The sequence below is a fragment of the Amblyomma mixtum genome, chromosome 9 (assembly GCF_055824585.1).
Source record: "Amblyomma mixtum isolate Tamu chromosome 9, ASM5582458v1, whole genome shotgun sequence".
NCBI classification, from domain to species: domain Eukaryota; kingdom Metazoa; phylum Arthropoda; class Arachnida; order Ixodida; family Ixodidae; genus Amblyomma; species Amblyomma mixtum.
In genome coordinates, this window is record NC_143020.1 from 2,881,535 (window position 1) to 2,894,658 (window position 13,124).

Genomic DNA, 13,124 nt, shown 5'->3' on the forward strand with positions numbered 1-13,124 from the left:
TAGGTGTGATGTCATCTTCATCATCGTGACGTCACATGGTGCCGTTTCTTGCAGACATGGCATTGAAAGTGAGCCGTCTAATGCTTTCGCATTGAATCAGTCTCGTAATTCCTATTTTCAGGTTATTTTTAACAATACTTTCATGCAGGGAATGCGTGCTGAGCGCCTCACACGCCGAGTACCTCGACAACATGCACCGTGTGGTAGAGCTGAAGATGGGGCTACAAATCGCCGCCATTGTTGGGGCTGCTGGCACAGCCCGTGGTGAGGCCGTCACACCATCGGATGCAAGAGCTGGCTGGTGCACAGTGCAGGACGCCTGGAGTCTCTACCGGATGTCCGAAGCCCAGTTCTTCTACGCCCGCTTCGCCTACTACCGTTGCAGCATCGCTTCGCAGGCTAGAGCCGTAGTGAACGAACTTGTCAGGGGCAACGCTGACTTTGCCACAGCGTTTCAGTGCCCCGTGGTTGATTACGGTGACTGCATGAACATTACTAGGCCGAATAATTGACATAGAATTATCTGAATGTGCGGTTGTGAAGGACATAGGTGCCTAGTTATATTGCTGGATCTTTTTCAGTACCCACCTTGTTTATCGTTTATTAAGGCGGAAGCCTTTAATGTCTCATCGTTGTAAGCAGCAGTTGTCGACAGAAAATGTCACGCTTTTCAATTGGTGGAAACCGTCGTGACGTCACAGTGCGCGAATTTCAAACGGGGCCAATTGTACTTTGGCTAGTATCGTATAGTGCTGCTCCAAGTAAGTGGGACTGAGCTTAGTTAATTGCTTAATTACCCAATTAGCCTAATTAGCTTTACTAGTCAGGCCATATAAATAAATAAAACCGATTAAGAAATTGGTCGAGGTCAGGAATCGAACACCGGTCTTCGGCGTGAGAGACGAGCATGCTATCCACTCCACCATGCCAGCTCGATGGTTTGGAATGAACAAAGGCGCGTCTAGTGAATACGGTGTCTTCACTCACTCTAATCCTCCTCCATTCCCTTCCGGCGAGGTTTAGGTGTCCACCGACAAATGAGAGTCAGATACATTTCCTTTCCTCAAAAACCAATTTACCGACGAGCGAGGCGTAGAACCGAATGGGCGATGGCGTTCTATGGACTCCTTGGCAGCGTTGCAACACGCTGTCGCGTTCCACTCTTAGGGGCGAAGCTTAACATCTTAGCCACACATCAGTGACCACACTTTAGGTCAAAAAAGTGCCCCCCTGAATTTTGAGACAGTTACTGCGTAATTTCCTTTCCTCAAATACAATTTTCATTTTCTTCATTACGGCTCCTCTTTATCTATCTTCTTTCACTCCCACTTGCTCCCTTCCTCTACGGTGCGGTTCAGGTGTCCACCGAGATGACGGAGAATTACTGCGCCATTTCCTTTCCTCAAAAAGCGTTGCGTTCAAAGGGCAAGGCATCGCGCCGAACGGGTGGTGGCGTTCCGTGGACTCCCTGGCAGCGCTACAACGCGCTGTCGCGTTCCACTCCTAAAGGCGAAGCTTAGGCGTCATTAATTAGCAGTTAATTAGTATTCAGGCATTAATCAGTAATTAATCATTGATTAGTGATTTGTCATCACTTAGTAATTAGTATTCAATTATATGTGACGCCACCAGTGCCACAGAAACAGCGAAGGTGGTGCGGAAAACGCTTCCGCCTCTACCCACTTTAGACAGTCAAAGTGCACCCTGAATTTTTTCTGGTCTTGTTTGCAGAGGCTGTTAGACTAGGTTACTTTGCAGATGTGTGGCCACTGGATTGCGGATTTCTAAAATCGGATGATTATCTACTTGCTCGTTTCTGTTCATGTATGCTGCTTAGCCTAATTTAGCTTTTCATACTTTGATACATCTCTAATTTGTTATAACTACGAAAGTTTGTCCAGACATATATTTCACGTCACGAGCTCTTCCGCCGCCTGAGATTGTTTTAAAAACTTGCCTGCTTTCGTCGCTTACCATCACGTGATGAAATATCACTCCATGCATGTTTTGACCATTTACGAGCGTGAAAATAACGCATCATTCAACGAAACTTAAAACGCGTAATTTTCTTCCACTATAAATGTTCCGAGGAGCAAGCTTTAGAAGTCTGATTTCTTATGGAGATTTAAATAAGTCAAAATTCCCATGTCTGGAATCTCCATGCGTTATTATTCTACTCTGTGTTCTTCCGCGTGCTGAGGCCAGCACGCGTCGGAGCATCTCAGTGAAGCTCACCCATAAACTACTATTCGGGCTAGATTGCAAGGCTCTTTTTTCTCACAGGTACTGCTGGACATAGTGTAGCCTCAGGAATTCAAGTTGCACTTTAGATTCACGGCTACATTTGAAATAAATTAGAGAAACTGCTCTTCTGATGACAAAACAGATCGCATGTCATAGGCCGCCATAATAGCCCAGCTTTTGACACCCAACCTTTGTGTTTGTGTTCGTGGCACCAGCCCAAATCACCTTGCGGAAGACCCCGCATGATTCCTTCAGCATCACAAGGCATTGAAAAGTGGCTCCCTACAGTCAATCATCGTTGAGGCGGAAGAAATCTATGCGAGGTGCTCAGCGCACTTCCGCTGTCCAAGCCTTCGCGAAAGCAACAGAAGTAACGGTTCGAGGCGCTGGTTCCTGAATGGTACACGCTAGTTTCCGGTGTCATCTTCCCTTTGGGGCCTCTCAAGAACGTGCTTACAGCGTCAGCCCTTACTTGGCGTCCCAGTTTTAAGCGACAGCACTGCAAGCTCCCGTTAGGCGCGGAAACAAGTTTCAAGCGTAGTGAAAAAAAAAGCCATGTCATCGCTCGAACATAGCGGCACAATTATCAATTACGAGAAAAATCTCTGAGTGCCATCTCTCTTGGGTAAGCAGAACTATTTGTAACGGTAATATAACTTCCTGAAGTGTCCTCCTGATTGCAACGTCCATTTACGGCACCTCATCTGGACTTGCCCGGCACAGTGAGCCTTCGCATCCGCTGCTGCTCTGTCCTCCACATTCGGACATACGAAGACTGGATGGCATCCAGTGTCAACGCCAAACGCAAGATCAGTGCCCTGCTTGTGCGACGTCCTAGCCTTCATCTAAACCTTACCTCACTTCCATCTTAGGGCTCAGGTCACCTTTGTCCAAAACAGGGAGGAAGGAAAACTGAGGTGAACTGCACGCCAGAAACTCTGCCGGAAGTCACGCGCTTTCGGAATGACTGCTCGGAGTGACGTAAAAAATGTCACGTAAAAGCCTCTCCTCAATTCTTTCGTTGCTCCATGGTCCAAAAGCATTGATGAATGAATGAATGAATGAATGAATGAATGAATGAATGAATGAATGAATGAATGAATGAATGAATGAATGCTCAGTCGCGAGTGTATGTTTCAGTTGGGTGCCACAGAATTTATGTTCATCTGCAGTGCATTACCAGATTAATTAGAAACACAATTAAAAATAAAAACCAGCCGACAAGTTAAGTTTTCTATGATTTACTACTTTTTATATTCCTTTGCACTTTCGTACTTTACTAGCTAGTTTCGTATTTTTTCCACTCCAAGCTCTTGAAAGCCATTAGGCGCGGTAGTATTCCAGGAACGGCAGAAGCGGCATGATGCTGAGGTAAATGCACTGAAAAAAAAAAGGATTATCAGCGACTTCGGATAACTGGTTTCGGATAACTTGCACGTGAACCAACGTTTCTGCTACATTTTCGTGCAAGTTCAGTGTGAGCAGAAAAACGCCTGTATGTAATTTAATGAACAGTATGTGGAGCTAGCCAAGAAGGAATAAGCACATTACATTTCTAGGTGTTGCTCACATTGTAGGATGCCAGGCATGCAGGATATAATAACGCTGGCAGAAAGACTTTTTTAATCCGATATCAAACCACTCAAAGAACTTAATGCAACACCAACAGTCTTGAATAATACCAAAACGCAGTGTTTATAGCTGCCGTGGTTAATGTAGCACGGCGGTGCATGTAGGCTCTACACCGGGCCATCTGCATATGCTAAGCCTTTTGAGGGACTGCTGGCTTTACGCCAGAGCTGGAGGCTGGCCCAACCTTTGATGCCAGTCTTGAGCCGAGCAGCCTGGCATGTGTTCACGGCCCAGTCAGCTGCCGAGCTTGTTTTGCCGCTTTAGTCGGCTGCCGAACAGAAGACACTGAACAGCCGCTGGTTGGCAGTCGGCCTGCGGCGCTTGGGATGTCGCACATAACGTCCGTTAACCGTGTGTTTTATTGAAAAGTAGCGTAAGATCCTTTCAGCTGGCAACATTTCTCCGCGGATACTGAAGCAGACAACTGTCTCAGCGAAAAAAAAGAGTATTTCTCTCTTCCATTCTCTGACACGCAGTGAAGTCTACAAACAGTGGAACGTTAGAAGAAAAGCAGTGCTACACAATCGCTGCAACGACAACAGCGTTTGCGACTTTTTTGTAGACTGCAACTTTATTCTATACCACCCCGAAAAGTAAAGTTAAATATTTTCCTTCTACATTGCATGCAGAAGCTCGGCCCAGTGCCCCTAAAAATGAACAAAGTTTTAGGTCCCTTAGCCTGCCTTAGGCAACAGAGACTTGCAATGAACTTCCTATTTACCTATTTAGAAGACATTGGACATCTCGATAAGCTTTAAATTCACTTGCACGTTGCCTTCATGCATTCTTCATGCAGTGAATTTCGTGAGCGCATTTTTCGGACTATGCACTCCATCATTCCATAGGTTACATCAATACTCACCGTTGCATCCTCAGTACCCATTTCATGGCCGCATTTTATCCTCGTTTTTTTTTTACCTCTTCCACACTGCTCTCCTTCTGTCTTTATCTCGCAAATTCCCCTCCCTACGCAGAGTAGCATGCCAGCGATTTTTAAACACCGGCTAAATTCTCTGTATTTCATTAAAGAGTTTCTATCTCTCTCTTTTCCTTCTAGAAGTTATCTAGCATTTGCAACTTCATTCTATATCACCCCGAAAAGGATAGTTAAATTTTTTCTTCTAGAAGTTATCTAGGGTTTGCTTAAGATTGCGTCAAATATCTTACTAGTTTATTAGTTATAGCTATCATAAAAAGTGTCACCTTCATGTCGCCCGTACAAAAGGCTAATTAGCAGTAATAAATGATTTTCATGCGAGTGGAATAAACTGAATTATCTTCACGAACCACCGTATCAGGACGTTTTTCATAAAAAGAAGCAGTCGAAACTTGAAGGTCTCCCTTTATCCGTGTCCAACATTCTTGGATAAAATTCTTGAGTATTGGATTATTGTAAGGTACTGTTTTCTAAATATTGAAGGTAATAGTCCGTTCTTCCGGTGTGTAGCAAGATCTTTCATAGTTTTTCCACCGCTTGCATTGAGCAGTTAAGATCGCCATAGAACAACAATGGGGAAGGTTTCTGTCGATATCAAAAACGTTAATAGCAAAAAAAAATGCTAGCGTGCCGACGGGAGAGTTGAATATATCCTGACTGTATAGTAAAATCTTACAGTATATGAAAAAATTGCGCTCATAAACTTTTTCTCGTTGAAAAATGATTTTCTCCTAAATTCCTGGGTATGATAGCAATTAACAAATGTGTTTGCTTTGTAGCATAGCATGAATAGCAAGACTACTACTTACCCTTAGTTGATCAACCAAGTCAGAGAAGGTTTTCCACTGCAAAATAATGCGTGCCATTTATGTTTAGCGGTCACGATTAGGATATAATCAGTGGGTATTTATGTGCAGTTCATTTTTTATTGCGAGCGTCAACGAATCTGACACTGACTCCTCATTTTGAGCAAAACGTTTTATTTAACTTGCTGACTAAAGCAGGTTAACGCTATTAACTAGTCAGTATTAGAAATGTCAGTGCAAATTGAATGGTGAGCCCCGTCTGTCCGTATACAGGGTGTCCCAGCTAAAAGTAACCAAGCTTTTAAGAAAGACGAAGTGTCCTAGCCCCGTGAGACCAACTGAGGGTTGTTGCCAGTCGCGTGTCCTAGTCTGCGGTATTTTTTTTATTGTGCAAACATAATTAATTAGCAGAGACTGATTAGCTAACTTTTTAATTATTGCCTTTAGGAAGAAAGTGTCAATGCAGGAATTGTAGATTCCACAGAAAAATAACCGGTGGCGGTGTTTCCAACCAAGTACCCCTGATACAGCTTCTTTTATTTGCCTTAAAAAAAGCCCACGAAATACAAAAAGAACCACGTGATAGGGAAGCAGTTTCAGCGCTCCCAGACGACTGATCAAACAACGACATTCGCTTATCTTAGCAACGCTGTCCCGAACGGGGTTCGGCGTTTTGCGATGGTTGCGAGATATACGCCAGCAACTCTCGCATGGGCGCTAGGGCGACCGCTCCTTCAGCGCATGACGGTGCAAGTTCGGCGGCACGGCCACATGCCTACCGCTCGAGGCGAGGTTTCGCGTGAAAAAGCGCTCCATGCGAGCCGCGCTTCACTTCCTTGAAAAGCAGCGCCCGCTTACTTTTCATGACGCATATCTCGCCACCACCTCAAAACGCCGAACCCTGTTCGGGGCAGCGTTGCAAGCATAAGCAGATGTCGTTGCTCGACCGGTAGTTTGGGAGCGCTGAAACTGCTTCCCTATCACGTGGTTCTTTTTGTATTTCGCGGGCTTTCTTTTAAGGCAAATAAAAGAAGCTGTATCAGTGGTACTTGGTTGGAAACACCGCCACCGGTTATTTTTCTATGGGATCTACAATTCCTGCATTGACACTTTCTTCCTAAAGGCAATAATTAAAAAGTTAGCTAATCAGTCTCTGCTAATTAATTATGTTTGCACAATAAAAAAAATACCGCAGACTAGGACACGCGACTGGCAACAACTCTCAGTTGGTCTCACGGGGCTAGGACACTTCGTCTTTTTTAAAAGCTTGGTTACTTTTAGCTGGGACACCCTGTATATTGTCACGTTGTAGTGACGGCAGTCCAGCGGTCACGACGACACCAACCAGTCTTGTAAACGAAGCTCTTTATTTGCGCTGACTTGCGCCCGCAAAATAACTGAATCACTCGGCGGCGGCGTAAGCAACAAACGTGCTCGTCAGTCGTCGAACTACGAATGCCCGCCGCTCACGGCATCGCTCAATTTAAAGCCGGCAAGGAAACTACGAGATAACAGGACAAGATCATCTACAGTAATCTGGAAACACGTAGATGCAGCTCTTCATGGCTGCGATCAATCGAGATTAGTCCGGTTGCTTCTCGCGTCACGAACAAAAATGATAACAACCCTTTCGTGCGGCCTTTCGCGAACAAACGGACATTACAATGATACGTGTCATTATGGTGGCTGGCCCAACAAAATTTCATATGTCAACCTCGGATATAATAAACTTTCATTCTTACCTCGGGTATAACGAACTCTTGTGTGTGGACCTCGGATGTAACGTACTTAGTGCGCTGATCTCGGATATAACAAACCTAAGTGTACCGGCTCCGATATAATGAAAGTTTGGCTTCTAACGCATTCAAAGGATTCAGCGAGGATCACCTAGATTCTTTGTTTTTTTTGCAATATTCACTTCAAAATCACCTGCAGAAATGCTTAGCAACCTAGTTGCCACAGGTCACGGATATCCATACTTTGTCCTTAGATATATCTCTCTTGTGGACGATAAAGAAAAGAGTTTAACATAAGGACAACGCAGCGAGCTATGGAAAGAAAAATTATTGGTTTAATGTTAAAAGACCGCAAGCGGACAGAGTGGGGGAGGGAACAAACTCGGATTAGTGACCTCCTAGTCGAAATCGGGGAGAAGAAATCGGCTTGGGCAGGGCATGTGATGCGAAGGCAAGGTAACCGCTGGTCCTTAAGGGTTACAGAGTGGATTCCAAGAGAAGGCAAGCGTAGCAAAGAGCGGCAGCAAGTTAGGTGGGCGGATGAGATTAAGAAGTTTGCGGGGATACGGTGGCCGCAGCTGGTAAAGGACAGGGTTAATTAGAGAGGCATGGGAGAGTATTTAACCTGCAGTGGGCGTAGTCGGGCTGATGATGAAGCTAAAGATGATGATATCTGGAGACAACTTCTTAACCTGTTCTGGTACAGAAGTCTGCTTTTTACAGCGGCACGCGTCGGTGTAGTAGTAGTCCCTGGTGTTTCGTTGAGTGCTTTGCCATGGAGACCAATCGGAGGACAGTTACCGTGGGCGGAGGGGGTTCTGACGTGAGCGGAAGAATGCGTAACTGGCAAGTGGTTACCACCAGAGCCGAACGGAGGGCGCTTGCCGTGCAAGAAAAAGGGTATAGTGAGAGCAGAGGATTGTAGCACGGTCGGTTTGCGGCAGCTCCTAGGTAGCCAAAAAACAAGCATGTGTGGAAAACTAAAAAGAGCTCTCTAGAACTATGAAGATATGAAGTCCCTTTCATTATAACTACCTCAATATATAGTGAAATATAAATACATTGCCAGCTGCCACTGAATCTGGCGTTACAAGGTAATAACCATCCTGTCACTTTTTCTCTGAATTTTTTAGCTGATCTTTGCGCCGAAACAGTTCAAAGAGAATCCTTTGCGATTTTGGTGGGTGTTGTTTAAGTCTCACGAACTAACGACACACAAGGCCTTTTATTCACAAAATTCGACAACTTTTAGGCGACGGTAGTTTATACCGCACCGTCGCAATCGACTCTGTTCATTTCACAACAAATGTATTTAATTATACTTACATGAATCTTGCTCTAATTATTTAAGCACGACTGATGGCGGCGTTTATGCAGCGCGGTAAAGGTAAATAGATATTTTTTTCAGAATCAAAAACTTTTAAGAAGAGCAATGCTAAACATTTATCGAAGCGATAATAAACAACTCAATTCTAGAGTTCGATACTGTACGTGCATGGTTCAAAAGAGGGACAATCTTCAAGTGACAGTTACTACTGCTTTTGCAGTGCTCATAATTATGCATTTCGTTGTAGCGACGCTTATGTTATAAGTAGGTGCCTTTTCGATATATAATAAAACTGCTTTTTAGCAGCCAACTCCGACATTTATAAATATGAAAACATGTTACAGGAAATAAAACAAGCCTATTGAATATTATGGCTCTGGCAGTTTTGCCGAATTAAGTGTTCAGATGGCAATAACTGACTGTACTTACTGTGAAAGGTTGTCCTTCTGTACACAGCTGCTCGATTTCATGGTTTTGGACGCACTTGAAAACAAGAAAAACGGATATGCATTCAGGTCATACTCAGGTCAACGCAGGTGACCCCCCCAAAAAATGTTGTAACGGAAGTTACAAACGGAAGTGCAACATTCATCGTCGGTTGTCTGCGAAAATACGGGGGACACGATAGTTTTAATGGTTCCCTTCAGCCGCCTCGTATTCTGTTCATATCACTTCGGAGACACGAACACTTAACGACGCAGTCCCTAGCTTTACTAGCTCAGGCCTAGAACTTTACGCAGGCCTAGGGTGCCTCGATGGTCTATTCCAATGAACCTGCTTACGGAGTTATATGCAAGTCAATAAATACACTGCGAAAGCCAAGTGGACAAAGTTGTGGATGTTATAACAACCACAGTCGTCATTTGCTAGTTTATATATGCCGGGTACAAAGAATGATATTATGTTATTTTCACAGTGAGACCCGCAGAAAAAGTTCACAGAATACCTAATTACCATAGTGTTTGCAACGCGATAGCTAGAGACTGTTGATGCCTTTTACCGCTAGTGACGTCATTTCCGGTCTGGTGACGCCACTTCCCTCAAGTCAACAGGAAAACTGGGGACGGCAGTTCACTCCGTTTAATGGGCGAATTTTATTACCGACTGCACATTTTTATCCCGAGGAGGTTTTTTGTGCTGCCGTGCTAAAAACAGGACTTCCTTTTGTACACTTACTTGGCCCAGGTCGTTGACGTCGGGAACGTTAAAGGTAACGGGTTTCCCGCACGTAACCTGCACCATGCCCAGATAGTCCTCGCAGGTCAGGTTGAAGAGGAATGTCGGCAGAGGATTTCCCGTGATGCACCACCTTGCGATGAATTCAGCCCTAGCTGCAAGAAATAACATTTCGAGGAAAACTGCCGTAACGCATGTTTTTTCGCCGTTTCCAACACATCTTTTACTTTCCTGTTTTTTGTTTTATTTTGGCTGTCTTACCTTCTCTAGCCTTAATTCCACTCATTCTTTTTTGCCTGATAGCAGTTGGAGTAGCGTGATTTGCAAGTTGTTCGTATGGTGGCATTCAGAGTGCTTAGCAAGTATTTTGTCGACAAAACAGCTCCCAGATTAGAACAACTATGTCGGTGTTCCAAATGCCTCAGTTGCCTGTTACGAGCGATTCGTAGCCTCGCGTTCTTTTCTGTATTGAAAATTGAAGGTATAAAGAAATTATCTAAGGTCGGCGGTCCATTGGTATAAAATAACTTTATTGCGAAATTCTCACATGGAATACTTGAGAGAGTTTAGCTAAACTTGACTCCGCCATCTTGGTATAGCCCTTAGCTGAACGGCTAATTATAGTCTTTCGCCAAATGAATTACACTCAAGAAATAAAGATTAATTCGTAAAATTCCCTTCCTAATGGACATACACAAGCTCTGGTTTCTCTCCTCTTCAGGAAGTGTAGATGCCACGGCGTCGTTTAACAGATATGTCAGGGCCAGTACCTTGTACTCCGCGTCGAAGTTGGTGCACTGAAATAAAAAGGAATTATTGAGGACAAATTTTTTATTTACTCAGCTCGTGCGTTATCGAAATGAATGTTCGCAGCCTGAGAATAAATTATCTGCGTGCAAAGGTTCAATTTTCGTTGGATTTTTCGCATAGAGAATTCCATGCCTTTTTTCAAAGAACTCACGTTTATCAGCTCGCGCACTTTCTCTGTGTCATTCTCCTGAAACGACAAGAGGATTATGCGGCAAAAAATTAAACACGTTTTCAATACCTACATGTTCACTCCGGCATCTTGCGGGATAAATTACGGACAGAAATTGTCAGCATTAGCGATAAGTAAACAGATTCACTTACGTTGAAAGGGGTGCAAATATCGATGGGCTGCTCCTCGTAACAGTGGGTCTGGCAGAAAAATGCATTTCGATAGTTTGGAGAGTACATTTGCATTGTGTATATGGGTAACGCTAATGTTCAGAAAATGGAACATGCAGAAGAAGACGGTAGCTATTACTACATTGACCAAATAGTCTTTGAAACATTGCTTTGAAACATTACTTCATAGCGGCATTTAAAATGTTCAGTATACTGTAGGTCATCATTCCGTGTTCATTAATAATAGCCAATGGAAGATGCAATGCAAGATCCCTAACTTAAAAGCGAATATTGCTATATTTCTTGAGCAGTAATGAAGAGTTTCAGGCGTTTGCGTTAATAAGTACGTAAATGGTCATACCGCATTGATCGTAAGAAAATCAGGCGTAGTAACGGTAAGGCAAGGTGCTGAAAGAAAAGGAGCCGTATGAATATATTGTAATGTTGTATGAGTGTCTAGGAAACGCTTGCATAATTCATTTCAGGCGCTATCAGCTCACACATCGACCACAACGTAAGTACAAGGAATAGCCAGCTTTCGGTTCAGAAAAATTTAGAGCTGAGCCATTTGGTAGACGGGCACGCGCAACATAACCAACCGGAAGCTATCGCTCTGCTCTCGGTCATAGGAGTTTTAGTAGAACTTGGTGCTGGGCTATTTGGTCACTCATTCTTTGAATTGAAGTTAGCACTATTAGGAATACCACAGACAGAGGACGACAAAACAAAATTCATTTTCATGGGAGCTGTCACTATGCGTGGAATGCCAAGCGCAGTTATTGCTGGTAAAGGGCTATAGACGGGTGCTGATGAGACGAAAGTAAACATCTACATAGCCTGAGTTGCTTTGGGACGTTAAACCCCAATAAACCAAAACCAAACATCTACAAGCACTTCTCTCAAGGAACCAAACACATCATTTTAATTGCATATTTTATTCTTTCAAACGATGCTTTAGCCACTAAAATACATAATTTACCACACGCTATTCGGCTACAACCATTAATGAATTTCTAATCGAATTTCTTCTCGATGCTTTTTTTGGTTTCGGTTTCACTGAATGATGACTGTGAGGTCCCGTGAGCCATAAGAAGCTAAAACACTTAAATTAACCTGCATCAAGAGCTGAAATGACAATAAACGACCTAGCAGCAGTTATATTCCTGTTTATTTTTTATATCTCACGTGACCTAAACACCATCACACTATCGTTCAGCTGATGAAACGAAACCGAAACAGTATCAAGAAGTTATAAATAATTTAGCGGTCGTAGGTGGCTACCAAGGGCTGATCACGTACACTACCCTCTAACGCGTCATTTGAAAGAAGAAAGCACCCAAGCAAAAATTTAGTCGCTGCTCCTTTAAGAAGCACAAGAAGCGTTTGTTTATTAGGGAATTGAAGTAGACCTAAGTTGTCCCAGTAGCATCGCGGTTATTCTTATGCACGTACTTGGTTTATCGATGACTGGCCAATAGGCAAGCGTGACTCCAATTTATATCGCAATGTCCAAAACAAGGAGCAAAAAAATTATATTGTTACACCAACAAAAGTTCGCACTTTTCTTGCACTATTCATGTTCTACATCTTCTTCGATAGTGCAGCAACAACATAGAGGTATTGGATAACTTACCACTGAAAGCAGTTGCCGCGCGCAGGAAACCGGCGAACACTAACACGACGGACGAATTGCTTCTCATGTTTCCTTGTCGGCAAAGATGACTGCATGCAGGGTTTCTTAATTTCTAGCGACAACGCTTTTATACGACGCTCGCTTCCAGTACTCGCACGCGTAGCCGCGTGCAACGTCCTACAGAAATAGAATACACGTGGTCCGTACTACTTGAGTTCACTGCGAAAGTACCAGGCGCAATGTAACCGGCTGAAAATTAGAAAGAATATTGCTTTGTCGGCGTTGATTTATATCTCTCTGTCCTAACAACTCACCTGGATAAAGCCACGCCACGTGGCAGGATATCGAGTAAAAATATCCGGACAATTAACTGCTGCCGGCTCACCCCCGTACGTCAGTGAGGAAAAATCATCACGCACGTGTCCATATTTGGCTGAATCGCTCTTCGAAGTTCGCTTGCCACTCCCATTGGCGACTCAGCAAC

General features: G+C 43.8%; 1 protein-coding gene across 1 annotated transcript; it reads right to left on the reverse strand.

Annotated features, from left to right (window-relative positions):
• Positions 1 to 3,567: 3,567 nt before the first annotated feature.
• On the reverse strand, positions 3,568 to 12,707 carry LOC149328076 (uncharacterized). The gene is made up of 9 exons (XM_089561408.1): positions 12,641 to 12,707; positions 11,369 to 11,415; positions 10,990 to 11,037; positions 10,820 to 10,855; positions 10,553 to 10,655; positions 9,859 to 10,013; positions 9,112 to 9,165; positions 5,623 to 5,658; positions 3,568 to 3,624 (listed from the first exon to the last, which is right to left on the reverse strand). Exons 1-9 carry the CDS (start codon positions 12,705 to 12,707, stop codon positions 3,568 to 3,570), a joined length of 603 nt encoding a protein of 200 aa, XP_089417534.1.
• Between the last annotated feature and the right edge of the window lie 417 nt (positions 12,708 to 13,124).

What these genes read in the sequence shown, in the direction of transcription:
- LOC149328076 (XM_089561408.1), bottom strand. Translation starts at nt 12,707, where the DNA reads ATGAGAAGCAATTCGTCCGTCGTGTTAGTGTTCGCCGGTTTCCTGCGC. An exon ending in ATTTTCTTACGATCAATGCG is followed by an intron (nt 11,038 to 11,368) that starts GTATGACCATTT and finishes TTTTTCTGCCAG; the next exon opens with ACCCACTGTTACGAGGAGCA. An exon ending in ATATTTGCACCCCTTTCAAC is followed by an intron (nt 10,856 to 10,989) that starts GTAAGTGAATCT and finishes TTGTCGTTTCAG; the next exon opens with GAGAATGACACAGAGAAAGT.